Source organism: Schistocerca nitens, chromosome 4 (genome assembly GCF_023898315.1).
Source record: "Schistocerca nitens isolate TAMUIC-IGC-003100 chromosome 4, iqSchNite1.1, whole genome shotgun sequence".
NCBI lineage: Eukaryota > Metazoa > Arthropoda > Insecta > Orthoptera > Acrididae > Schistocerca > Schistocerca nitens.
This window is the reverse complement of record NC_064617.1, coordinates 828448261-828475369: the sequence shown is the minus strand read 5'-3', so window position 1 is coordinate 828475369 and position 27109 is coordinate 828448261. Positions and strand designations below refer to the sequence as shown.

Below are 27109 nucleotides of genomic sequence, written 5' to 3'. Positions count from 1 at the left end.
GCACTGAGGAAATTCAATGGAAAAAAGTCAAACAAAAATAGTATGACTGACTTCTGAATGTGGTCCCTATAGTACTTGCAGAAGACCACTATGACCTCGGCCTCTCTCATATGAAAGGTTGTAAGAGAAAAAATATAGTTTGCTAAGGTACCCAGAACTGTCGAACCAAGTAAGCGAGAGGTAGCAACCATGAACGTTGACCCCTTGCAGGATGTTACACAGAATGCTGAAGAAGAGGTGTATCAATCTTTAGCATCAATCTCTGCCACCAGTCGAACGTACCAGAAAGAACTGACTTGGCTAACTTGGACTTATGCCACAAATGTTACAATAATCCAGTGTCCAGCCAACTCCTCTGCCAAGTGTTGTGAGGAACTGGCCTTTGGAGGAAGGAGGTTAACATGTTGGCATATTTCCACTGTCAACATCCCAGACATGTTGTACACTACTACAGAGAGAGAAGACGAGTGTTTGATGAACACTATGCCACCAGACATCAATCATTAAAACAGTTCTATTCACACCAGTCAATTGCAAAAAATTATATTCAACCTGTAGAATGAGGTCCACCACCATTTCCTGGACAAGGTCACTCCATTCTCTACTGCCAAAAAGATGTACCAGCCACTCACCTAGCAGATGATTTTAGGAAAACTAAGCAACACAGCCATCCATGGAGAAAAAGATGTAACTGCCACTCACCTAGCAGATGATTTTAGGAAAACTAAGCAATACAGCCATCCATGGAGGTTAGCATCACTGGTGAAAGTCCTCAGTGGACAACAGTAAACAAAATATCAACCACGTGCTTAGCTGCCAAATTCAGGAAAACTAAATAAGGTGACAATCTACAGAAGAGAGACACCTTATCATTGACAGGCAAAATGTCTAGGTGCCAGTCAAATCAGGGGCTTCTTTTTCTGTAAAATCAAATGCTTATTGTTGCCAGCTAAAAACACCATTTTATGTGATAAAAAATCGATTATGCTGGAAGTCACAAATAGGAAATACGTCTAGCCAACAGGAAGATCTATTGCAAGAATAGCTAACAATGACATGACAAAGCTCTTTGAATTTGTCATTTTAACAAAATGTAGACATTATAATGTTTTCTGATGGAACTTCTTGCAAGCACCATAAGCAGTCACAGACTGCGGAAGATGAGAGCTCCAGATTGAAAAAGCTATTCCAATAAGTATACATGATAAAACTTTCTCTGGGAGGTTGTTTGGCGATGAAGACATTGTTATCTCGCAATCATTAACAGTGTGTGCCCCCATTTGTCAATTTAGATGCTCAGTTAAACTGTGATGCTTTTGTCGACTGCAGAAAGCTAAACAGGCTCACAAAAGAAATGTAAATAGCAGCAACAGTCATAAGCATTGCAGACGGTCAAGTCAAACTTTGGATCACTAACTATGAAGAGCAGCAACAACTCAACCCTAAAGGTACGGGAATAGTTGCTTGTAATCCCAGCACATCTATGGCCAGCTAGCCTGAAGTTCCTCAATGATGCTCCAACATCTGGTCACCCGGGTTTCACGACAGGTCAGATCTCTACCCAACCATTCTGGCACTATGTGGGCCACTGTAAGGAATTCCAGTGATGAGAGCACTTGCCACTTTTCCCTCCAGGGCATCTGGTACTAATTCTGCCTGCAGCGCCATTCCACCAAACTGAACTCGACCTTTTGGGAGGTTCCTGAAGTTGGCAAATGAGAATTAATGGATGGTCAGTTCTAACTACCCTCAACCACTACAGTGTCACCAAAGCTGTGCCAACTGCTGAAGCTCAAGAAATTGAAAGGTCCCTTATAGAAGACATTATTTTGAAGCTGGACCACCCCATGTGATGATATCTAATAGTGGAAAAGTTTTCCAGTCAACACTAGACTCAGAGTTAATTTCATTTTGAGATATCAGCCACAGAATGACAACTGCCTAAACACCCATAGACTAATGGCCTCACAGAATGCTTTAATAAGACATTGGCAGATGTGCTCTTGAGGTACACTGATGTCGAATTGAGAGATTGTGGTGCAACACTGCCTTTTGTGATGCAAATAACACAGCAAAACAAGGTAATAAACTGCTTTATGGACACAAGACTGAAATGACAATGGGTACACTCTTCCTGGATACACCATCCCTTTTTCAACCAGACCATCTGCAGTATGACTACATGAAACATCTCATCACTAGGACTTGAATGCATGTGGACCCTGAATGCCTAGAAGAAAATAGAGATCACTACATTGCCGAACACGACCACTGAGATACAACCATGTTTAGTATGAATTATTACACATATGTGGATAGTGACTACTGGAAAAGTAACTGAAGCACTACTTTCGGCTTCCTTCATCGCTTGTTAGGCATCATATACACAGTTGAGGGTTATACCCTTCATTAGTGCTTAATTTGTAAAAAAATAGTTTCCAGTACTGTAGCCATCTGGGTAAGTTTTTAGAAATTTAGACATCTTCAAAGATTACTTTAACACTTTTTTTCGCATCAGAGGTACCACTATGGCATACCGCTGTGTACCATCACAAATCAAGCACGGCCTTTCATCAAGAAGACAAAAGCACAGAACTGTCATATGTCATATGTAGCCCCATTAACGTCCTGTGGTATAGATTGATGAGGAGGGCTTCCGTTCTGAGGAAGACCCACTCAACAATCACAAAACTTCGATGACGGGGGCTGCCTTCAACATTCATCACAGGGAAGAGAATGTAACAACATGATCAGAATACGAAGACCTGCCAGTGTTGACATAGAGGGTAACACAGACAAGATTTAGATCCATGGTGCTGTAGAGGCTCACACCACTGTTTCTACAGGAAAGGGAGAAATGCTGTGAGCTGTGTTCCATGCTATGTGGTGTAGCAGTTAGTGTCACTGACTGGCATGCTGCAGATCACCGGTTCAAACCTGACAATCAGCAATTATTTGTTATATAGCATTTATCATTTCTGCAAGATTATCACAATTTCATACGTTTATAATGTTTGAATACTATAGAATATTTGATGTTTGTATAAACAGCAGCACTCTCCATCCACGACATCAGTTTTGTTCTGTATGTTGGTATGTGTCAGTAATAAATGGGCTTTCAGTGGTAAATTTTGTACTTCACGGACAACTCTGCTTTCAGATTTGGACTTAATTATGCTGCAACAATCTCTCTTTTTTGTTGGGGTAGTGACCTAAGAGCTTGCGCAAATATTTGCATGTGTGCTTTGGTTTCCTGTATTCAGGAATCCAGTTTTCCTCTTAATTATTTCAGGCTGATTCTCTTTGTAGTCTTTCTTTCACCCTCAATTGGTCTCCTGAGTTTTTGTTTCTTCTGCTCTGCTGCAAGTGTATTTCACACGTCAGCTCATATGTTGCCTTTTTTTTCCGGATCCCAGTCTTACTTTGAGGACGGAAAGTCATCAAAGGTGACAGGTGTGACCATAACGCACCACTCCACCACTCAACAGCACACTAGACAAATCAAGTTACCAATGCAGATCATAAAGGAGCAACACTGTGAGAAAACAACCTCACTCGTTGTACATTAAAATGCTGCACAGAGTATTTCAACCTAGTATTTACATAGTTTTCAACGTACTGGATATTATATGCACTCTTATTGCTTACATAGTTGACAACACTTAGCTATGGATACTAACTGTCCTTGGCTGTTTGTAGTGGGGTGATGTCTTGTCAGAACAACCTGGCATGACTTGTATTGTCTATCCTTACTAGTACTAACTTGTCCTTAGTAGTACTAACTTGCTGTATTTGCAGTTTCCATATAATGTGGTTGTCTATACTTGGTTACAGACTGGACTCAATTTGGCTGTTTCTACTAATATACACTGCTCAAAACAATTTGGCGATTGGGTGAGATATCATACACAATAGACATATGGTAACGTATTTTATTCAGATATCCATTGCAATTGTAATTTGTGTGTGATACAGTACGATATTTTGCTGTCTCAACTCTTTACTTGAGGTTTACATGGCGTTTACATAGAACAAGGCACCATGGGGCTACCAAAATAGAGAAACAAGTCATTCGCATTGCCCTGCATTCCAAACATGCTAAATCGGGTTTAAGTCCTGTGAACAAGCTGGTCACTTCATTCATTCAATTCCCTCAGCTTCAAACATGTTGTCCACCAGTGCACCTCTGTGGGGATGAGCATTATCGTCCAATAGAAGGAACCCATCACCTATGACACCAGCTTAGTGAACAACAAAAGGTCGAAGGATCTTATCTCTATATCTCTGAGCAGTCAAAGCACCATTCTGAATGGCACAGAGGTCCATACGTCCACCAATATTGACTCCTGCCCACACCATTCGCCCACCACCGTGATATCGTTATGTTCCTGCACATAAGCAGGATTGTACCGAGTTCCACGTTCTCTCCAGATGAGGGAGCGACGATTGTCCGGCTGAACACAAAATCTTGACTCACCTGTGAACAGCACCCGGCACCATTCATTACGACTCCAATCCTGATTTTCCTCCACCCAGTTTCTGTGGGCTAAATGGTGTCGTGTTTTTAATAGGACATACACCATAGGCCTCCGTGCATAGAGGCCACATTCCTGAAGGCGATTTCGGACTGCTTGTGTTGATATTGCACGTCTTGTTGCTGCCTGGAGGGTGCATTGCAGCTGAGTTGCATTCAGCTTCCTGCCTCAACAGGCTGTTCACCGGAGATAATGGTCATCTCTTGCTGATGTTATCCATGGACGACCTCAGCATTGCCTTCTTTTAATGGTTCCTATTGTTTGAAATCACAAACAGGTCCTGGATATTACACTTTGGGACACTCCAATAGCTGCAGTCACCTCCATCTGTGTCTGTTCTACTTCTGACTGTCCTATGGCTCTCCATGCCATAGCTTCAGGTAAGTCATGTTGCTCACTACACTATCTGAACCCAACTGCTTCTGTAATTGGTTTGGTAGAGAAAACACAAGTCAACACCAACCCCTTCTGCAGCAACTTTCTGTCATTACCACTATCTCAGTGACTGTAATGCTGTCGTCTCCACTCCGCAGAACCAACAGAAAGGCATCAAACCATTTTAGTTTATTCTGCTGATGACAATACTTCAGAACCTATACATCTCAACTGATCCCTGACCAGTGTATATATATAGAAATTAAGTCAATACTGACATAACTGATGAATGAGGATATTGACTAGTGACTGTTTATTTAGTACACAGTGAATGGATTGACTAGTTTAAGCCAATATGAGCAGAGGTGAGTTTGGGCTCCAGTAAAATACAGAAACATGTGAGACAATACTAATCCTATAACTTACCTTAGGAGATAAACTGAAGGGAAAGGAAGGGAATGGGGAGTACATTTTTAGCATTTGTAGAATCAGAATAAAATACTTTTGATGATTCTAAATGATATACATCTGTGATATTTTGAAGTTATCAGGGGCTATCTGTAACTTGTACAGAAAACAGATTGCAGTTACTGCGGTTGAAGGACATGAAAGGAAAGTGAGTGAGTTAAGATCGCAGCCTATGACCCACATTATTTAGTCTGTACACAGAACAAATATAAAAGGACTCCAAAGAAAGATATGTAAAAGTAATCAAAATTAATAGTAGAAGAAATATAACTTTGAGGTTAGCCAGTAACTGTGTGTAGTTCTGTCAGGGATGGCAGAAAGCTCGGAAGATCAGTTGAAATGAAATAAGCGTTTTTGCGTCATTGGCTGGGAGGCCGCCTTGGTGCAGGTCTTATTACATTCGACACCACATTGGGTGACCTGCGTGCCGGATGGGGATGAAATGATGATGAAGACAACACAACACCCAGTCCCTGAGTAGAGAAAATCCCTGACCCAGCCGAGAATTGAACCCGGGCCCGTAGGACGGCAATCCATCACGCGGACCACTCAGCTATTGGGGCGGATGGAAGATCAGTTGAACACAATGAATAGCATCTTGAAATGAAATAATGGGATGAATATCAACAAAAGTAAAACAAATAATGCAGTGTATCCAAATGGAATCATGCACTGCTCACACAATTAGATTAGGAAACTGAACACTAAAAGTAGTAAAAGAGTTTTGCTACTTGTGCAACAAAATTACCGACAATGACTGAAGTAAAGATTGTAGAAGATACAAGCTGGCAACAGCAAGAAAAGTGTTCTGGAAAAGAGAAATGTGTTAAGACTGAATATAAATTTAAGTGTTAAGAAGTATTTTTGAAAGTATTTGTCTGGGATATAAAACAAGGATGAAACACATTACAAACAAGAGATTAGAAGCTTTGGAAATGTGGTGCTATGGAAGAACGTTAAATATTAGATGAGCACACTGAGTACCTAATGAAGAGATACTGAACTGGGTTGGAAAAAATAGAGCTCTATGATATAACTTGACATAAATGTGGGGTGCGTTGATTGGACACATCCTCAGGCATCAAGCAAAAGTTAATTTAGTGATAGAGGGAAATATGTGGAGTAAAAATTGTAGGAGGAGACTAATGTTTGACTGCAGCAAGCAGGTTCATGTGGATGCAGGTTGCAGTAGTAGACAGAGATGAAGAGACTGACAGAGGACACACTAGTCAGGAGTCTCTGGACTGAAGAGTACAACATCAATCATTTAATTGCTGTAGCTCACTAATGTACTGCACTGGTATAGCCAGGAACAATAAAGCCATGGTAGTCGAGATAACGTAGGTTACAGAATGAGCAAAAGGACAAATGAATCCTTATGCAGTGCATTTCACTTATGCAAGCACTGTTTCTGATGTTGCATGGGAACCAATAACTGCAACTGCTGCATGATACCTTGCCCATTGCTCAGACTGCAGCACATGGCATATTGTCTTTAACAGAGAATAAACTAGAAAATTTAGGGGTGATTTTGGAAAGACACCTGAGGAAATCATTGTGACATTTAGCACTTCAGGCTGGTCATTAGCAGCTGTTCACAGAGCAGTGCACAAATTCAAACAGAATCCTTACAAAGTAACAGCAGTGCATCAACTGATCAATTCAGATACTGTCGCTCAATAACATTAATGCAACTGGCAATTGCTGTCTGTGGGTTTTAGAGAGACTGATCCTGAAATCCTCTTCTTCTGATGAAGAACAGTTTGTTCTTTGTTCGAAAAAACTGTCATACACACAGTGGCAATGTACTGCATGAAATAACCGCATGTCAAGTTGTTTCCTCTCTGAGAAAAAGGTTGCAGTCCATTGTTCACATACTGAAGAAATGGTTTGTAGGCAAAAGATTGGTTGCACGCCACTCTCCTGTTTTCATGTAATGCACGGACTCTTTGATGTAACCTACGAGGATTTTCACAACTTCAACGTCAATTGTTCTGCAAGTTCATGTAACTGATAACTGAAGACGAGGTTCATCAGAAAAAAAAGAAGCACTTCAGGACCAATCTCTCCCTCACGAACATATTGCAATAGCAAGTTGCAGTACTGACGCTGAGCAACAGTATCTGAATTGATCAGAAGATGCACTATTGGTACTCTGTATGGTGTCAGCTGGATTTTCTGCATAATCTTGCTGAGGCTACTGACACACCAGTCCGAAGTGCTAAATGATGCAACAATTTTCTCAGACTTCTTTCTGAGGCCGCAATCTAGTTTTTCTCGGCTAAAACCAATACGGCACCTGTGACAGTTTTAGAAAAAAGCCAGAGCACTGAGCACCAAATACTGCCTGCCTATGAGGGTACTGGTTTCTGTGCAATACCGAACGGGATGAGAAGGAAACGTCCTTCTTGCCCCGTCCTGTATCTAGAATGTTGTAACACTGAGTTCTGTTTGATTTATTGATTAATTGAGGGGTAGGGGACCAAAAAGCGAGGTCACCAGTCCTATGATTACAAAGTGAGTTACAGAAGAAAGAGGGTCTGCTAAAAGTGGACGGATCCAGTCAGGGGAGTCAAATTATAAAATAATGAACATTAAACACACACAATAAAAGCATAAAAGGTGAGACCAAATCTAAAAACTGGATAAAAAGGGGGGCAGTCAAGGTGTCACAGACCGAGAAGACTGTAAAATAAGTCCCAACCACAACCAACCTGCCCCTGTTCCAAGACTACAGGAGAACTTTCTCTCTGGAAATAAAAACCACTTTCATGGAGGAAACCAACAACCAGTTCAACCATCTGTGGATCGTCTCCTAATATTAAATTTAAGGAATTGGGAAGATTATACTTAACACGAAGGGCCGAAAGAAGGAGACATTCCACCAATATGTGAGATATCGTCAGTCTGGCTCCACAACCACATTGTGGGGGTGGATCGTTATGTAGGAGGAAACAATGGGTGAGCCAGGTATGACCAATGCGTAAATGGTATAAAACAGCAGCCTCCTTCCGAGAGGAGCGGAAAAAAGAGCGCCAAATTGCCACAGACTCGTTGGTTGCGCGGAGTTTATTACCACGAGCAGTAGTGCTCCAGATGGCATTCCACTGTTGGGCAAAGAGAGATTTGACATAGATCCCCTTATCTGCAGCTGGAATCATGAAAGGAAACGGGGGTAAGTATTTGCTTCCCACATGACTTGGGACCCAGAGAAAGACGACTGAACAGGAGCCACACTCAAGGACAAAGAGAGAAGCTATGGACAGCAGAGACCAAAGGGTGATGAGAGTAGCATCAATCGATAGCCTGCAACGGCTCATGGAGTCTGAACAAATTAAAACATGCTGGAGGGAGGCCTGAGAAACAAAAAGGAGGGCCCTTTGAATGGCTAGAACCTCTGCTGTGAACACACTGCATGATCCCAGCAAGAAATGTTGCCTGAAGCCAGTACGAGACGTGAAAGCTTATCCCTTCTTATCAATAGTCTTAGAACCATCAGTGTAAAAGATGGTGGCACCCTAGAACCCTGCAAGGATGGCACATACAAGACACTGGTAAACCACAGGAACAGCAGAGACCTTAGGACCCTGAAATAGATCGGTCCTAATCCGTAATCTAGGCACCATCGAGGGGTTGGGGGGATGGGGGTATTGGAGGAAAGACACGGGAGTGCAGTCCAGTGAGTGGAGATGGAGATTCCGATAGGGGGAAGTGAGACGCATGCCAATCGGCAATCCCACCCATGGGCAGGTGTTAGGAGGGAGACATCCCTCATTGGCGAAGAGCACAGGGTACACAGGATGGTCAGGGAACTGGCGAATGGCAACTTGCGTAAGAAGCAAGGAGTTGGCTCCGTCGAATGTGTAGAGTGGGAATCCCCACTTCTGTGAGGAGACTACCAACAGGACTAGTGCGAAAGACACCAACAGCCATACGCATCCCACAATGATTGACAGGGTGAAGGAGTTTCAGATTGGAAGGAGCTGTTGAGCCATAAACCTGACTGCCATAATCTAGTCTGGACAAGACCAGAGCACAGTAAAGATGGAGAACAGTGGAATGGTCTGCACCCCAAGATGTGTGGGCTAGGAGTCGGAGTATTAAGCTTCCGCATACATGTAGTTTTTAGGTGGTGAATGTGGGGCAACCATGTCAGCTTGTTATCAAAAATAAGGCCCAAGAAATGGGACTGTGCTACAACATTGAGGGGCTCATTGCTTAAATAAAGTTCTGACTCGGGGTGTACTGTGGGCGTTTTGGAGGGAGAAAACTGGAAGCCATCAGTGGTGGCCCATTCAGAGGCTCGCCACATGTCACCTTGGAGCTGGCACTCAGTAGACACTACTGAGTCGTAGCTGCACCACATGCAAAAATCATCAACTTACAACACCGGAGTAACCAGAGGCCCAACACAGAGATCGCAGGCCCATTCATGGCAATGTGGAAGAGTGTGACACTTAGCACAGAACCCTGTGGGATACCATTCTCCTGAATCTGGGGGGCACTGAATGAAGTGCCAACTCGAACCTGGAAGAGCCGGTAAGATAGAAACTCGCAGCTAAAAATCAGAAGAGGACCACGGAAGCCCCTGTCATGGAGGGTAACTAAAATGTGATGGCCCCAAGCCACGTCACATGCCTTATGTAGGTCAAAGAAGACCGCAACAAGGTGCCGGCAGTGAGTAAAAGCCTGTCAGATGGCTGATTCATTCCAATCGGAGTAAATGGTCAGTTGGAGATTGCCCTGCCCAGAAGCCACACTGATACGGGGACAAAAGGTCCCAAGATTCGTGTACCCAACATAATCTGAAGTTGACCATCCTTTCAAGCAGTTTACAAGGTACATTCGTAATGCTAATTGGGCAGTAGCCATCGAGAGACATTGGGTTTTTCCTGGACTTAAGAACAGGGATAACGGTACTCTCTCACCATTGTGATGGAAAAGCAATCATGAGCCAAATGTGGTTGAAGACCCTGAAGAGCTGTTGCCTCTGGGGAACGTCCAAATGTTGGATCATCTGGTTGTGGATGGAATCCAGTCCTGGGGCTGTGTCTAGTGAAGAGCTAAGAGCCTGCACCAATTCCCATTCAGTGAAAGGTGCATTATAGGGCTCAACGTGGTGTGGGATGAAACAGAGGGGGGGTCTGTTCAACTCTGCGTTTCTGGTTTCTGCCAGAGAAAGGTAGTAGGGTAGGAAGCAGACGATGATGACATCTTAAAGTGTGTCGCGAGGTGTTCTGCGAGAACCAATGGATCAGTGCGCAGAGCACCTTGGAGGTTCAGACCCTGGCCAAAAGGCTACCGAGCTTTGACCAAATCTGCGATGAAGAGGCATATGTCCACAGGGAGGAAATGTAGCACTCCCAGCATTCCTTTTTACTCCACTTAATAAGATAACGAGCCTTACACGGAGACACTTAAAAGTGAGGAGGTTCGTCTGTGAAGGGTGTCACTTAAATCGCTGCAGTGCCCATCAGCAGTCCTGGACAGCAACTGTGACATCCTTGGTCCACCATGGTACCAACCAACAATGAAAGGGACCTGTGGATAGGGGGACAGCAGCGCCAGCAGCATGAAGAAGAGCGGCAGATATGCCTTTCACGACTACATCAACGGAATTAAAGAGGGATGTGTCAAAGTAGACATCAGACATATATAAAGGCCAACTGGCCCTGCAGAATCCCAATGCAGGGGCCTGTCCACTTCGCGGCAGCAGGGGAATGATAGAATCACTGGAAAGTGGTCACTGTCACAAAGGTCATCATGGGATGACCAATGTAGGCAAGCCACGAGAGCAGGGGAGGAGATCGTGAGATCAATGGCACAGAAGGTGCCATGAGCGGCACTGAAGTGGGTAGTGGAACCATCATCGAGTAGACACAAATCGAGTTCCATGATAAGTTGGTCAAGTAGGATTCCCCTAGGTGTTGAAATGACACTCCCCCACAGTGGATGGTGGGCATTGAAGTCCCCAAGAAGCAGAAACAGGGGTGGGAGTTGCTGGATTATGGGAGACAGCACAACATAAGCAACAGGCCTACCTGGAGGGAGGTAGACATTGCAAATGGTGATTGCCGGAGTCATTTGCACTCAAACCGCTATTGCTTCCAAGGTGGTACGTAGGGGGATCCAGTCACTAATGACATCAGAGCGAACCAAAGCGCAGACCCCACCAGATGCTACCCCAGGGCCTGGATGGTTCTGACAGAACGCCCGATAACCACGAATAGTTCGAGAGCATCACGGAAATGCCTTTCTTGAAGAACAAGATAGAACCCAGAATAAGAGGAGACAAGACACATTTCCAGTTGAAATTCCACTGGATGATCGTGTGGTGTGAGTCCAAGGTAGACATCAAGAAGCCAAGGAGGAGGTCAGGTCACTCAGTCAGTAGTTGTCACCGACAAGGATGGGATGACATCCATAAATAAGATGTCAGATTCAAATGGTTCAAATGGCTCTGAGCACTATGGGACTTAACATCTATGGTCATCAGTCCCCTAGAACTCAGAACTACTTAAACCTAACTAACCTAAGGACAGCACACAACACCCAGTCATCATGAGGCAGAGAAAATCCCTGACCCCGCCGGGAATCGAACCCGAGAACCCGGGCGCGGGAAGCGAGAACGCTACCGCATAAGATGTCAGACTCAGGTTGCGAGGGGAAGATGGCACCTCCGGAGGTGCCTTGTCTTGGGATTTATGTTTCTTCTTCTCTTTCTGAGGTGGAGGAGGACAGGGCACAGGGGGAGTACAGGCTTCTGCAAGATCGGGAACTAAAAGAGAGCAAGCAACCTTGGGGCACACAGATGATGTGCCTTGTGGCTGAGTGGTGGTAACAGTCTTTTGGCCTGAGAGAAGCTGGGGAGAGGGATCCCGGGAGGGAGCCTGGTCACTGGCAGATGCCGAAGAAGGGGAGTACTTCTACGACCAGGGAGGGGGGGTGGCTCCCTGACTGGTGGTTGTGGGGACTGCATGGGAGGGGAGGGGGTGGGGGAGGGGGAGGGGAGAGTTGGACGGGGCTGGGGTAAGGATGGGGGAGGTGGAGGAAAGGAAGTTACAGAAGCAAAAGTTGAAGATAGTGACACTGGATGGAGTCTCTCATACTTTTGGCGACACTCAGTGTGAGACAGGCAATCCAGGGACTTGTATTCTTGGATCTTCTTTTCTCTCTTGTAAGCCGGGCAATCTGGCGAGTGAGGGGAGCGGCAGTCAGCACAATACACACACACTGCGGCGGAACACAGGGGCTTACCTCATGGAGTGGGTGGCCACAGTCACTACACAAAGAGTCTACCATACAGTGGGAAGACATATGCCCAAAACGCATGCATCAAAAACACCGCCTAGGTGGAGGGCTGTACGGCTTCACCTCATATCTGTAGCACATAACCTCGACTTCTCTGCGAGGGCATCCCCCTCAAAAGCCAGAATGAAGGCGGCAGTATCGATGCGGTTGTCTTTGCGACCCTTCTGCACACATCGAACAAAATGAACACCACGCCACTCCAGATTAGCCCAGAGTTCCTCATCAGTTTGCAGGATGAGGTACCTATGAAAAATTACTCCCTGGACCATAGTCAGAGATTGGTGAGGAGTGATACACACCAGGGCAGTGCCAAGATGATCACAGGCTCGAAGAGCTGCGGATTAGGTGGCAGAAGAAGCTGTGATCAACAGGGAGCCCAACCACATCTTACTAAGAGACTCCACTTCATCAAACTTGTCCTTGATATTTTTCACAAAAAACAATAAGGGAATGTTTCCGGGTCATACGAAGCAGCATTCAAGGATCCTCCACCATTCGAAGAGATGGCTGTTTGAGAACAGACAGATTTTTGCAGGTTGATACACTTCATGAACCAAGCATCTGCCCTGATACTACCCACTCAGACCAACTCTGACTAGGGGCTGTCCCCATGGGCGCCACACAGCCACAGAGAGGGTCGTCTGGCACAGCGGCCATTGCAGGGAGTTCCAATGCTCCATGAAGATAAGCAACCACTCCTTGACATACATGGGGAGGCAACAGCTCAGCTACCAGTAGTGGGGTCAGGGGGCTCAGCCATATGGGTACATAACAGCCCCACCACACAGACTAGCTACACATGCTGGTGACCTAGGAGGGTGGAAGGCGGCTACAGTGGGGAAGGGAGAGGGGAAAGAATCCACACCGTAGATACTAAGGAGTGAGTTCTTCCCCATAAGGCTCACGCCAAAAACAGGAAATTGTGAAGTGGAGGTCAAACCTCAAGTAGGGACCTAAATGCCAAAAAGGATGAAAGAAGAGGCAAAAGGAACAAAACTGTAACCAATACAGGAAACTAGGTGGATAGCCAGGTTGACATAAATCACCGAGAGAGGGGAAGGAGGTGACAATGGGAAAGGAGCAAGGATAGGGAAGGAGGGGGCAGGGGGAAGGAATTGTAGCCAGGGAATGAAGAATGGGCCACAATAGCTCGGGGCCCCATGTGTGCCATGCATGAACTCGCAAAAGAACAACGAGTCCCTTGGGGGGGAGTTCTGTTTAAGTTTATTTGGTCTGGCAGGGTACAAGTGAGCACTGTTAAGAGTGAAATCTCATTGTAAAACACACCTGGTACATCACATGGTCACTTTTTTTATATTTCTTTATTGGCACATGTAAACCATTTTTTATCTGCTGTGTAATCCTGCAAACAAATTTTATTTTTCTGGCACCAGTTTGTACACCCTCTCCAAGGTGTAGTCTGGATTAGAAAGTAGTGTTGGCTTGCAGTTATAAAGTTGGTGCATAAGAAAACAGCATTTCTGTTTCATACATTGGTATTCAAGTTGCTATGGCTTTATTTAATGATTGTTACTTTTATTGGTAGTTCACTGCTGCTATTTGAGTTTACATATTGTCATTTTGTCATTTGGAGATAGTGAGTGGAGTAGTGGACACCAAAAAATAGTGTCCAGTGAAGAAATTGGATCGTTTCCGACATATTTTTCTGTTTGAATTCAATAGAGTGGTGACAGCAGTAGAGGCAGTGAGAAACATTTGCACCAAGTATGCCGGTAATGCCATTGGACACAGCACAACAAGAAAATGGTTTCCTTGTTTTAAGGAGGATCATTTTGACATTAATGACTCTCCACATTCAGGAAGACCTTCAGTGTTTGATGGAGATCGGTTAAACGTACTAATTCACAATGCACTATGAAACTTTACTCAAGAACTGGCAAATGCACTGAAATGTGATTGTTACACCATCATGTGACATTTGCTTGCAGTGGACAAGGTTCAAAAATTGGGTGTAAGGGTACCACATGCTGTAACCCAAAATCACAAAACCTATCTTGTGTCATTACCGGGGATGAGAAATGGTATCTTTAAGATAACATACGGAAAGACAGGAATCGTTGAATCGACGAAAAGCAGCAACTCCCCACACAAAGACCTATGCACACAAAATATAATGTTATACATCTGGTGGAACAGTAACGGTGTGATGGACTACAAATTGCTTCCCTGAGGTGTAAGCATCACTGCTGACATTTACTGTCAACAAATGTGACACTTGCAGACACAATTCAAGAACAAGAACCAGGAGGACTGAATGAAGTGCTGCTATTCCACGATAACACCTGCCCACGTTCTGTTATACTGAAAAAAATTACATTATACAGGAGTTGGGTTTGGAAGTCATTCTGCACTCATCTTATTTATCTGATCTTGCACCCTCAGATTTTCACCTTCTCTACTCTCTATCAAACAACTTCGGAACTTCCTTTCTGGAAGAAAATGCGAGCCGAACATGTCTCGACAAGTTCTTCACCTCAAAACCACATGATTTCTACAGTTGCAGAATCGAAAAGTCATCCCACCATTGGCAGACTGTTGGAAATAGTGAAGGAGAATATATTATTGATGACTAAAGTCTGTTGTAAGTACCTGCAGTGTTAATTAAACTTAGGGGAAAAAAGCTACAAACTTACGCACCAACCCAATAATATAGGGTACTCAGTTTAAAAAAAAAAAAAAAAAAAAAAAAAAAAACACCATATCAGTTTATTTGCTCAAGGGGATTACATGGTGAGGCTTGACAGGGGGACAAGAGTAGATAACCCCAGCACACCTAGACCCATCTCGAAGGAGAAGGGGAAATTCAAAGGTGGAGAAAGTAAGCCATTTGGTGTCTCCTCTAGGTGGCAGCTCGCAACATAAAGAGAGAGATGGTTTTTGGTTGTGACTCTGAGAGCCCTCAAACTCTCATGTCAGGTGATTTTGTGATGTGATTTGATGGGTTAGGCAGTTTTGCTGCTAATGATTTGGCCTCTTCCGACATGAACCAGTCATCGTCGTCACATCAGCTGAAAGGGGACAGATGAAATAGGTGGACTCCTTACAAAAATTTCAATAATAAAAATTAGTCTTGTTCGGGGCACCATGTACATCCTGTTCTACGGTGCTGAAAAAAGTTAATACAAACATAAATATTTAATATTACGTCACAGCACAGAATAGCTCATACGAAGTAAATTGAAGAACATACCTCATAAAATCTGGAAGGATCAAAGGTGTCACTGAAATATACTAAAGACAGGTCAACTCTGTCTTTACGTAAATTTTTTGCTGTGATTCTTGCATTATGTTGTTTGGTTAGTGAACCATTGTGAGGATCATCTGAATTGGTCATTAATACAATTCTTTTGGACCCCAACTTTTTTCGACTGCAACAGAAGTAAATTACTTTAGAAATTTCTTTTGGAATTTTGTTCCTTGTCTAATATATATGGTCTGATCCAGGCATGGGCAACCTTTAGTAACCAATGGGTGTGATTCACATATTTAAGCATGTGGGCCGCCTCATGTGACGCAACATGACAGCACCACTTCTAGGACATTAAGTAAAAACTGTACTATCCATGACATTAATGTTTATGGAGTAAAACACCAATTCAAATGGCACCCATTTCCCATCACACCACGCCAACAAATTGTGCCTCAAAACACAATCTGAGAGCATATTCATTTCATTTTCACATTGAATTTCTTCCCCAGGCTGAATTAAAACAAATCACAGGCCGGGTGCAGCCCACAGCCCTGCTGGTTGCCCATCCTTCGTCTGATCAATCAGCAATTAAAATGAAAAATTCCAAATGGCAAAGTAGGAAGGAAGCACATGGAAAGACTAATTTGGTGCACACAAGCAAATGAAATACTTAATGTGATGCACTGCAATTAACTGGAAGGAAGACATCATAAACATGATTTGACAAAGACAGACATTAGTTACAAAAACAACAGACTCTTAAAATAACAGTATATAAATACTAACTGAAGATGTTTCAAAGACACTCACTTGTGGATCTTCCACAGTGATTGATTATTAACATTGTAGTCTGTTTCCCTGGAGCACGGTATCATTAAATATCTAACAGCTACCAGGTTCTCTCTTTCACATTTGTTACAAACTTGTGTGCTTTCTAATGGTTATGTCAACAGTAATATTCCTAACAGTTCAAAGTAACACCAAAGTAAAGAAAATGGAGGCTGAATGTTATCAGTGCATGAAATTCGAATTTTTCATATTTTTCACATTTGTGCAGCAGCAGGAGAAAGTATTTTAACCTCGTACAGAACAACATGCCTTGCTGTGGCTGCAAAACTGTTGTTAAATCTCAGAAGGAGAAGCAGGTAGTTCTATTCTGTTGCTTTGACCTCAGATTAATCAAAACAAAATTTGACAAATCCAAGCACGCATTCCATTTGTGTATTTTAATCACGATTAACAGTTGAATCAACCAGGTGAATGTAGCTGTCTTCCTAGTTAGTGAGTATTGTATTCATCAACCACAACTGCCACAGACAGTTTTATTTACCTTGCAAAATCCAGGATGGAACAATGATAATATTGTAAAAAAGGTTAGATTGATACTCACCATATAGTGGAAATGTTGAGTGGGCACAAAAAATACTGCTAAACAAGTACACTTTCAGCCAAAAAGTATTATTCTGATTTAGATAAAACACACACACACACACACACACACACACACACACACACACACACACATATTCAAGCAATTGCAGTTCACACACATATGACCACTGTCTTTGACAGCTGAGGCCATTTACCTTGTTGTTTCTATTTTTATTAACCCTTTGTGTTTGCTTTACCGACAACTTTTATTCACTGCACCAACTTCTCTCCACCACTGTTAGTACTGTATCCAACACCACTTCTTGTATTTGGATTTCATAAACTTTTGCACTTAGAAAGCATTACTTTTTATTCATTTTAAATTAGCTATCTGTATGTTTTGCTATGCTAGACCATCACAATGTTTAAAAGTATTTGTTCAGATGCCTCGGAAGTAGCACTACTCTCTCTGAAGGAAGATTTGATTTCAATACATAAACAAAATTTTTCTGGTTTACTAATGAGAAAATTTCCTGCTGGCAACTATATGATGTTTTCCTGTTGTTCTGCAAAGAGGACAACATACTTTTTGGCTGAACACTCTACAGAGTATCTCCACAAATGGACATTTAACCCATGACTAATAAATGTTTTCTTCCATAGTCGACCCTATATTTACCACTTAAATTTACAAAAATAAGCACACTTTGTCTTACACACTTTTCTGAAAATTAACAATTTTTTTGATAAGAATTCTTTACAAATCTTGGCTTACTATTTATTGAAGTGATGAGGAGTGAAGATAAAGCTGTTTCGGAAGTTTTTATTGGTTTGGTATACACAAAACATTCAGACTGGGCAAGGCCACTAGACATTTCTCATTTCGTACCGTTTGTCACTTTTCTTCTTCCTTGCTCTGCACGGTACACAGTTTCTGAAGGGTGTTTTCTTGATGGGACTGGGGGTATAAACCTAACGAAATGTGCCCCATGTGCTGCTTGCAGTCTAACAGAGGAAATTTCAGACAGGGGCCATCCATGTCTAGGGTAGTCTAGTAAAGTGACCTGCTCTGTTATGTCCTCAGCCAGCTGAATTCTAAAAAGACAAACAAGATATTTTCCTGTCACTTTGTTTAGTAGAACATATGAATTTAAAATCCCAGTGTCTATCAGGTAAAAGAAAATTTTCTAATATCCTTCGGCATACCTTCTCATGAGACGGAAAGATGGCAACTGCTGGTCCTGTCTTCCAAGTGCATTCATTGAGTTGTTGTATAATTGCTTGGGACTTCTGGATGGGGTTTTGGTTTTCCTGTAAGCTTTTCATGTTGCTGTCATACTGACATCTATATGGATACTGCATAGAATATTTACTTCTTTTTCATCCATCTACTTCAGGGCCATGAGATTGTGTGAAAATAACACAGGAGTCTCTCCATTTTTTAGTTTAGATATTTGGAACTAGTCTGGCATATTTTGTCTTGTTGATCTAAGTGTCCCTACTGCATTTGTGCCCCTTTCAGTGAGCCTTACGAACAATGACAGAGAAACATTACCAGTTGTCGACATGTACTGTATGACCATTGCCCAAGTATAGTTGCATGAGGTCCATAACAGCAGGATTTCTTTATTACTTGGCTCAATTTTTTTTCCTGTTTAAATATCAAATCCTGAACAGTAGCCACTATCTGACTCAAAAATTTTGAAGAACTTTATTTCAAGACATGACCATTTTTGAGAACTGAACTGGATGTAGCAGACTGAATTTCATGAATCTTTCATCAATTGCAATATCTTCTTCAGGGTAATAAACACATTAGAAATTTTGTTTGAGATGGCCACTAACAGGCTGCAACTTGTTCATATGGTTTGCAGGATCAGCATTTTCATTATTTCCTAAATGAAGGAATTTACAAACAGGTAAGAATCTTCTGTATGGCATGACATCAGAAAAATAAGGAGTACGAATTGATTTTTATGGACCAGTATGATAGAAGGGTTGGCTTCTTCAGATGTGCCGTAAGAACACATAAAGCAAAACATGCTTGAATTTCATCAGATGTAGTACGAAACCAAGCACTGCTTGAATTCGAAGTAGGACATTTTTTTTTAATAACCTGTTGCTTATTTATTTGTTTCTACTGCTACATTCTCCCAGAAAGACATATGAACCATTTTTCTGCACATATCTAAGGAGGTTACTTGTTGAAAGAATTGTCTTTAAACCCTAGGATTGATGCCACTAGAACAAGAAAAGGAAAGGTTTATCCTGATTTAGTCCTCATTTCCATTTTTTCTACCTTCAGATTTTTTTTTTTAAAGCAACAATTGCATCTGTTGCTGCAACATCACTGTCACTCTCTCTTTCACTTGCTTCATGTGATCACTAGTATCATTTGCCTTGCTGTCTTCATTATCAGAACTATCAGAAATATCACTTTCAGAAACATCACTGTCACTTTTATTCAATAGACTTTCAATTTCCTTGTATGAAAGAAACTTGTACAACAATGCTTGCTACTACACAGCTGGTGAAAAACCCTGAAAACAATTACTTATAACTAGCAAAATACTGAAGACGTTGAGTTATATACAGAATTATATAGATCAAGTTATCAGCTTTCCAATGGAATAAGTCATGCAATCTATTGACAGAAGCTATAGCTGTTTGGCTTGTCTCACAGCTGGCAACTTAACAATGGACATGAGACCTGCACCAGCTGTGATCCGGTTATATAAGCCAGTGGGTTAATAAACTTTTTTGGCTGAAGACTTTTACCACTTACTGATCTTACTGTCTCCTACAAGCGAAGATATGTATGTTGTGACCAATGACACAATGAAGATTCACTTGCTGAAAGATGTCAAGCAGTACGGTGAGTTATATGCTAAGTTTGGACCATTAAACTTAATCTAAAGGTTCAGGAGACTTAAATGTCCCATGTTTATCAAAAAACCTTCAAGAGAACAATTTATCAAAGCTCCGCAGTTTATTTTGCATAAAGCATATTGGGTATATAGCATAGTAATTGTTGATTACTAGCTTTTAGGTTGTCATGGAGTATCGTATTTAATGATTATCATAAAAAATGATGTGGTAAAATTACCTGAAAAATATATGATCAAAGTTGCAATCAACTATAGCAGTATAAAGTGACAGTCACAAATTTTAATGAAAATCTGTATGAACTCAATAAGAAACAATAAAGAGGGACGACATTTATTACAATTTTAGGCTTTTCCACATACTGGTAGAATGTGTTGGGTCCGCCACAGGGAGCATTTATTGTTTTACATTGGGAATAGTCAATGCCCTAATGCAATTTAAGTACAAGTCTAAATTAATGAGACAAGTTGCATATGTTAACACGTTTTATATAGAGATGAATATTTTTAACTTTCTTTTGTTTGGAAGTAATAATTTATATCACCTAACTTTTAATACATTGTAAACTGATTTACAATGCTCTGGAGCCAGTATGCAAATATAAAAATTCTGGTAACTGCTAGGAGAAATGTTTTGTCTTATATATACTATTTACCTTTTCTAAGAGGGTTCTTGACAAATTTTAACACATTCTGACTGACTAAAATTACTGATTGTTTTATTGATATAACATATCTGTTAAGAAAAGTTAACATCATACCTATTTTAAACTTGTGCCGGAAGTCAGAGCACCACTACTTTTAATCATTGTCCTACCCATCATCATCATCATCATCATCATCATCATCATCATCGCTGATGCCCCACTGGTATCACCATCCTTCATTGTAAGCCTACTGCCACTTCTTGGCACTCCTTCCACACTAAGTCATGCATTCATTGGATATGTAGCACTTTCTGAATACTTTCATTACAGAGTCACTTGAGGCTCTGCACCAGACAGTAAGCATCCTCTGGCCTGACATGAATTCTGATGGTGTCTTCAACTTATGCCACTGAAGTGATGACAGTCTCCTTGAAAAAGTCACTCACTGTAAAGCTGTCACAGGTGAGCCTTAAAAGGTCTATTCACAACAGCATCGCTTATTTGAAACTGTGTGGTCATGCTACCAAGAATTGCTACCAGGTCTGTGTTGTTCTTTGGTATCAGATCCTTAACTTTCTGGCTGAGGTTTAACATTAAAAAAAATAGAGCTCCAACATTTTCCTTCTGTTAAGAAAAGAGCCTGGTACTCTGTTCTAAACAACCTTTAACCAGTCTAGCTACAGGTCATTTATCATCCATCTCTTTCCTTGGTATCTAAAGGTAAGTCCTGCAAGCAATTTCTCTTTCTTTTGGTACAGTTTTCCTGCAAAGAATGGGTCAAGCTTCCTTACATCCTAGCCTCTTCACTGCCATGACTTCTTACAGGAACACTTTTTATGGCCCTCACATCAAAAACATTTGAAGGTACATCAAAATAAACAGGCATCTGACCAACATAGCCCATATGGCCTAGCATACAGTTGTGTCATTTTCTTAGATTGATTATATAACACTGATGCGCATATATTTCTTCATCAAACACCATGAGAAGTCGCTTGAGGTAGCACTGTTCTATGCTGCAACATATGCCCCATCCTTTTCCTCATCCTCATGTACCATCCAGAACTTGCTTTCAATTCTGTGATGCATGCAGCTGGAAAAAATCCCCTTTCAATCTACATCCACATCTATTACCTGTTATCCACCGTGAAGTGTGTGCCCGTTCCATTATGTAGATTGCAGGAAGAATGACTGTCTAAATGCCTCTGTGCATGGTCTTCACAATCTCAAAGGGAGTGATATGTAGGTTATTTTAACATATTCCTAGATTTGTCACTTAACGCTGGTTATTTTAACATATTCCTAGATTTGTCACTTAACGCTGGTTCTAGACACTTTCTAAGTAGGTTTTCGTGGGATAGCTTGTGCCTATCTTCAAGTTTAGTTCTTTCAACATCTTGGACACACACTCCTGTGGGTCAAACAAACATGTAATCATTTGTGCTGCCCTTCTTCGTATCCATTCAGTATCCTCTTTTTGTCATATTTAGTATCAGTTCCACACATGTGAGCAATATTCTAGGATGTGTTGCACATGTGTATTGCATAGTCTCCTTTGTATAATGATTGCATTTCGCTAGCATTCTACCAATGAACTGCAGTCTGCGACCTGCTTCACCTACGATTGAGACTATGCGATCATTCCATTTCATATCCTTACAAAATTAATACGTCCAGGCTCTTGAATGAACTGACTGATTCCAACTGTGTCTCACTGATACTATACTATGACTAGGATATTATGAGTTTTTGTTTTGTGACAAGCATAATTTTACATTTATGAACATTCAAAGCAAGTGACCACTCTTTGCAACACTTTGAAATCTTATCAAGACCTGACTGAATATTTGTATTGCTTCTTTCAGACAGTACTTCATTACAGATAACTGCACTTGCTGTGACAAGTCTAAGGTTATTATTAATGTCATCTGCAAGGTCATTAATACACAACAAGAACAGCAAGGACCCCAACACACTTCTCCGGAGTACACCTGAAATTACTTTTAATTCTGTAAACGACTCTGAATTCTAAATAATTTGCTGCATATTCACTACCAAACAGCCCTCAATCCTGTCAAAAATCTTGCTTAATAGCCCCTTATGGTAATCAATCAAATGCTTTTCAGAAATCAAGGACTACTGTATCTAACTGACTTCCTTGATCCACGGCTTTCAAAATGTCATGTGAGAAAAGTGGGAGTTGGGTTTAAAATTCATGAAACCTTCCCCTGCTTCAGTCCCGTTAATGTCGGGAATGTAGAACTGGCATTCTTTAAATTATTCGTTATTTGACACCATCTACAAACATTCATTTCTGTAAAACCAGTTGTTCTTCCTGTTGCATTGTTGTTTAAAATCTCTGCTTTATGAATAACCATTTACTTAAAATTAGTTCTGTGTTGCCTGTGTGAACCAACTGTGAACCAACTGTGAACCACAAACAATTACATGAGTCACATTTCTCAACAGAGATTTGGCTGTGACTTGCACCCATTATTGATTGCTACTGTTTTACAATTCTTACAGTGCTGACTGTATAAGCACAGTGAATGACAACTATAGGTTGTTCTTTCGGCTTCCTATTGCTGAATCACCAGGATCATATCACCGTCCCTGAAAATCAACGGTGCTTTAGCTTTGTCATTTAAGCTCATGTTTCATTTGTTGCGCTGAGTTTCACATGTTCTGTGCGTAATATTTTTTTCAGCATTAATTTGTCTACTAGAGAAATCTATACTACTGTTGAAGTTATGTCCAATTTTAAGTCAGTTCAATTCCAATTACAACTGGATTCAGGCAAACTGCAGTTTGAGCATGGCAGATGTTCATAAAAAGCTAAAGTATGAGGTATATATTTCCATTGTTTGCAGCATGTTAAAATTTAACTATCCAATCACCACTCCTCTCTCTCCACATTTGTCCTAGTGCTCGACCAAGTCAATGTCACTCCTCCCCCTCCCATCCTTCCAAATTCTTTAAATCACATCTGTTCATGGGCTCAGTTTCAAACCTTCATTTGTAAAATCTAAGACATCCCTACAATAAGCCATTACACAATTTAAAACCACTGACCCTCAACAACAAAAGTTTAATGCAAATGTAAGATGACTTTGTACTTTTCGAATGACGATTTTGGAAAACGAAACCTCATTATATAGTCAAGTATATGCAATAATTTTCTATTATATTACAGAATTTGTATGTCACAGAAATATCAGCAGAGTAATTCAATTATAAAGAACCATGGTACTACTGTTACTTTGGACCGAAATCTTTAATAATCATTCCTGCTCGTGTAATGTAAAATCTGCTGTTGATTTCATTAAACAGTCTGCCGACAATGACTTAATGCTTACAGTAGTGAGGCTCAGTGGTTAAGTGCCACACTATGGATTTAAAGGTCTGGGATTTGATCCTCAATCAGTGCTAGGATCAGTTTGGCCTACTTTGCCCTTCAAAATTTGTTTAGCTGCAGCTGCAACTGTTGACATTCTCGGTAACTTTCCCATAGCATAATCTTTTGGGGCACTGCAGAAAAGGTAAAAACCTACAGAAGGATGCAGTACGAATAGTATGTAAACCTGATAAACAAACATTGTGCAGAAGCATAGTCAGGCACCTTATGGCTTAGATTATGTGCTAACACATTTGCCCCCTAAAGGTTATTGCAGTTAACAATAACCATGAATTTCAGATGAGCTGTGTAACTATAACTGACAATCACAATACTAAACGTAAAAATAATTTCTGTTTGGGATTCAGAACGGAGTATTATAATCTGGTGCCAAAGCCTTTTGACAGATTTCCAGCAGACATCAGACACTCAGAATCCTCAAATATTCAAAATTAAAGCAAAAGATGACTTCATTAGCCACTCCTCTACTGTATAATTTCTCAGAATATCTGGACCATGGCATGTAATTTTGGTTGACACTATTGCTCACATTAAACAAGCTTTAACTTAATTGGTATACAGACCAAAGTGTTCTGTGCAAAGTTACATAAAGAGTATATTTAAATTTGAAGTAGTAGATAAAAACAGCAACTGAATGGTGTAAAAGGAAGAGCAGTGGCATTTTTCAAAGTAGATATTTTTCTGATAGTATGTAAATTAATCCAGAAGTAATTCCCATAATTCTAAGTCAATGTAAAACTACTTGTAATTAATAGTTAATATATATTTCAGAAGACAACTGCAATTGCTGCTTCTGTCTTCTGACAAATAATTTGACTCAATTGACATCCCTGAAGTGTTGCCATAATTATGGGCTTTATAGAAAATGGAGTCTGAACGAGTGAGTGTAGTTAACATTAATTCTAAAATGTGATAATTGTATCAAAACTAATATTAAATCATTTGGACTACACTTGCACACAAACTGCAAACACTAATTATCAGGCACACTACATTAAAATCTGTAAGTTCCTACAGTTTACAAACATTTCAAAAAGGAACTGAAAATTAGTTGACAGTACGAAATGGTTATATTTGTCTGAGCGGAATTCAATAGGGATCAATCTGACTTAAAGTTTATTACAAAATTTAACAGCAACAAAACAAAGCAGTTCATCACATCATGAAGATAGGACCTAATATACGGAAAACCCTTCTCAACAAGCAGAAGGTATATGTAGGCTTCAAAGGTATAGCTGTGAAGGACTGCCTCGTACTAACACAGTAAATGTCAGAATTACAATCACATGGCAAAAAACTGTGCTAGTACAGGAACCACTTGTGTTCACAGTGGGGAAGATGGGCAGAGAAGGTACACTGTGGAAAAACGAAGCTTAATGTGTATATCGTCATGTAATGCAAACTGAAAAGACTGGATGTTTTAGACAGAGTTATCCTATACATCGGTTATGAGCAAAACACTGATAATACCAGATGACTGAGTACTACAAAACAAGAAAATAATTTGCCAGACAAGAAGACAACTTACTGAGCAGGTATGATGCACACTATACGAAGCCATTACGGAATTAAATACGGAAGTGGCAAACAGAAGTGGGAATGCACCAACACACGAATGAAGGACTGGTGCACAGTCCAATATAGATGTGACAATATTTAATTAAATGCAGTCAGGATGACCAGATCATAGACAGTTGAAAGAGATGTCACTGTGAGCAACCACAAATAATCTTTATGGTTGACTCCAACAGAACTGAACTTAGAGATGACAGTGCATTAAACATGTTCAAGACATGACACAACATAAGAAAGGCCAACTGGAACCACATGAGGGGTATTTTCTACTGTCCAGACCCACTGGAAGTAGATGATAATGTAAACACAAAAGCTCATAAAACTGTCACCACAATACAAGATGCCACAAAGGTGCTACACCAGTAATAAGACAAATGGGCTGGATTTCAAAAGCATCATGGGACTGCATTTCCAAAGACTGAGAATGGAAGTCAGAAGGGCATGAAAATGCTAAAAGAAATGGCACACAGCGAAAGAAAGAGTTCACAGACTGGGCAGATACAGAAATATTAAGCAGCAATTTAGAGACAACCATGCAAGAGTAGAGCAGGAACTGATTTGTGGCATAGAAGACTGCATTTTGACATATGGGGTGCATCGTACAAATTCATATGTCAAAATATAAAATCTCTGACAATGTTATCACCTCTAAAATGAGCAGACAGCGGCAGGACAGAGAACTGGCAGCAGGCTGCACAAGTGGCAGACGACAAATATGATAAACATGGAGAACAGGAACAAAGGCAGGGAATCTTACATGGAGACAGGATAGTTTTTCCATTTTCAGAGGAGATCAAAAAACAAATCATGAGACTGAAAAGCAATAAATCACCTGATCCTGACAGCACCCCTGCTGAAGTTCTTCATGCCCTTCATATGCCCATAACTTTATATTTGTGCCAATTGTATAACACATGTTTATTGCAAGGAAGAATACTAGATATATGGAAGAAAGCAAATGTGATTATCTTGAGAAACGGAGAAGACAAGGATTTCTTACTAACAAAGCCCTAAAGACAAATTTGCCTTCTCAATACCTCAGGGAAAGTGGTGGAGAAGCTGCTATGCAGCAAATTACAAGAGAAAAGACTTATTCATGGAATGGACTCCCAACAATATGGATTAAAAGTTGGGAAGTCAATTTGGGACACTGTAAATGAAGCAATAAGACTTGCAAATAATGCTCCACATAAACATGCTGTAGCTGTTCTCAAAAAATAGAAGCAACACTGTTGTGCCCAGAAGAGACAATTAAAAAAGAAATTTTAAAAGGTTGGCCACAGGCATCCACAAGTGGTCCTGCCCTCTAGGACACC

At 41.1% G+C, this 27109-nt stretch overlaps 1 protein-coding gene across 1 annotated transcript in view; it reads right to left on the bottom strand.

The window, feature by feature from the left end:
* The window catches only part of LOC126253253 (ATP-dependent DNA helicase 2 subunit 1), a 130026-nt gene that overhangs the window by 67119 nt on the left and 35798 nt on the right, over positions 1-27109 (bottom strand). The window contains exon 4 of the mRNA XM_049954457.1: positions 15901-16078. Coding sequence (XP_049810414.1) covers positions 15901-16078 — 178 coding nt within the window. The remainder of the gene's footprint in view (positions 1-15900; positions 16079-27109) is intronic.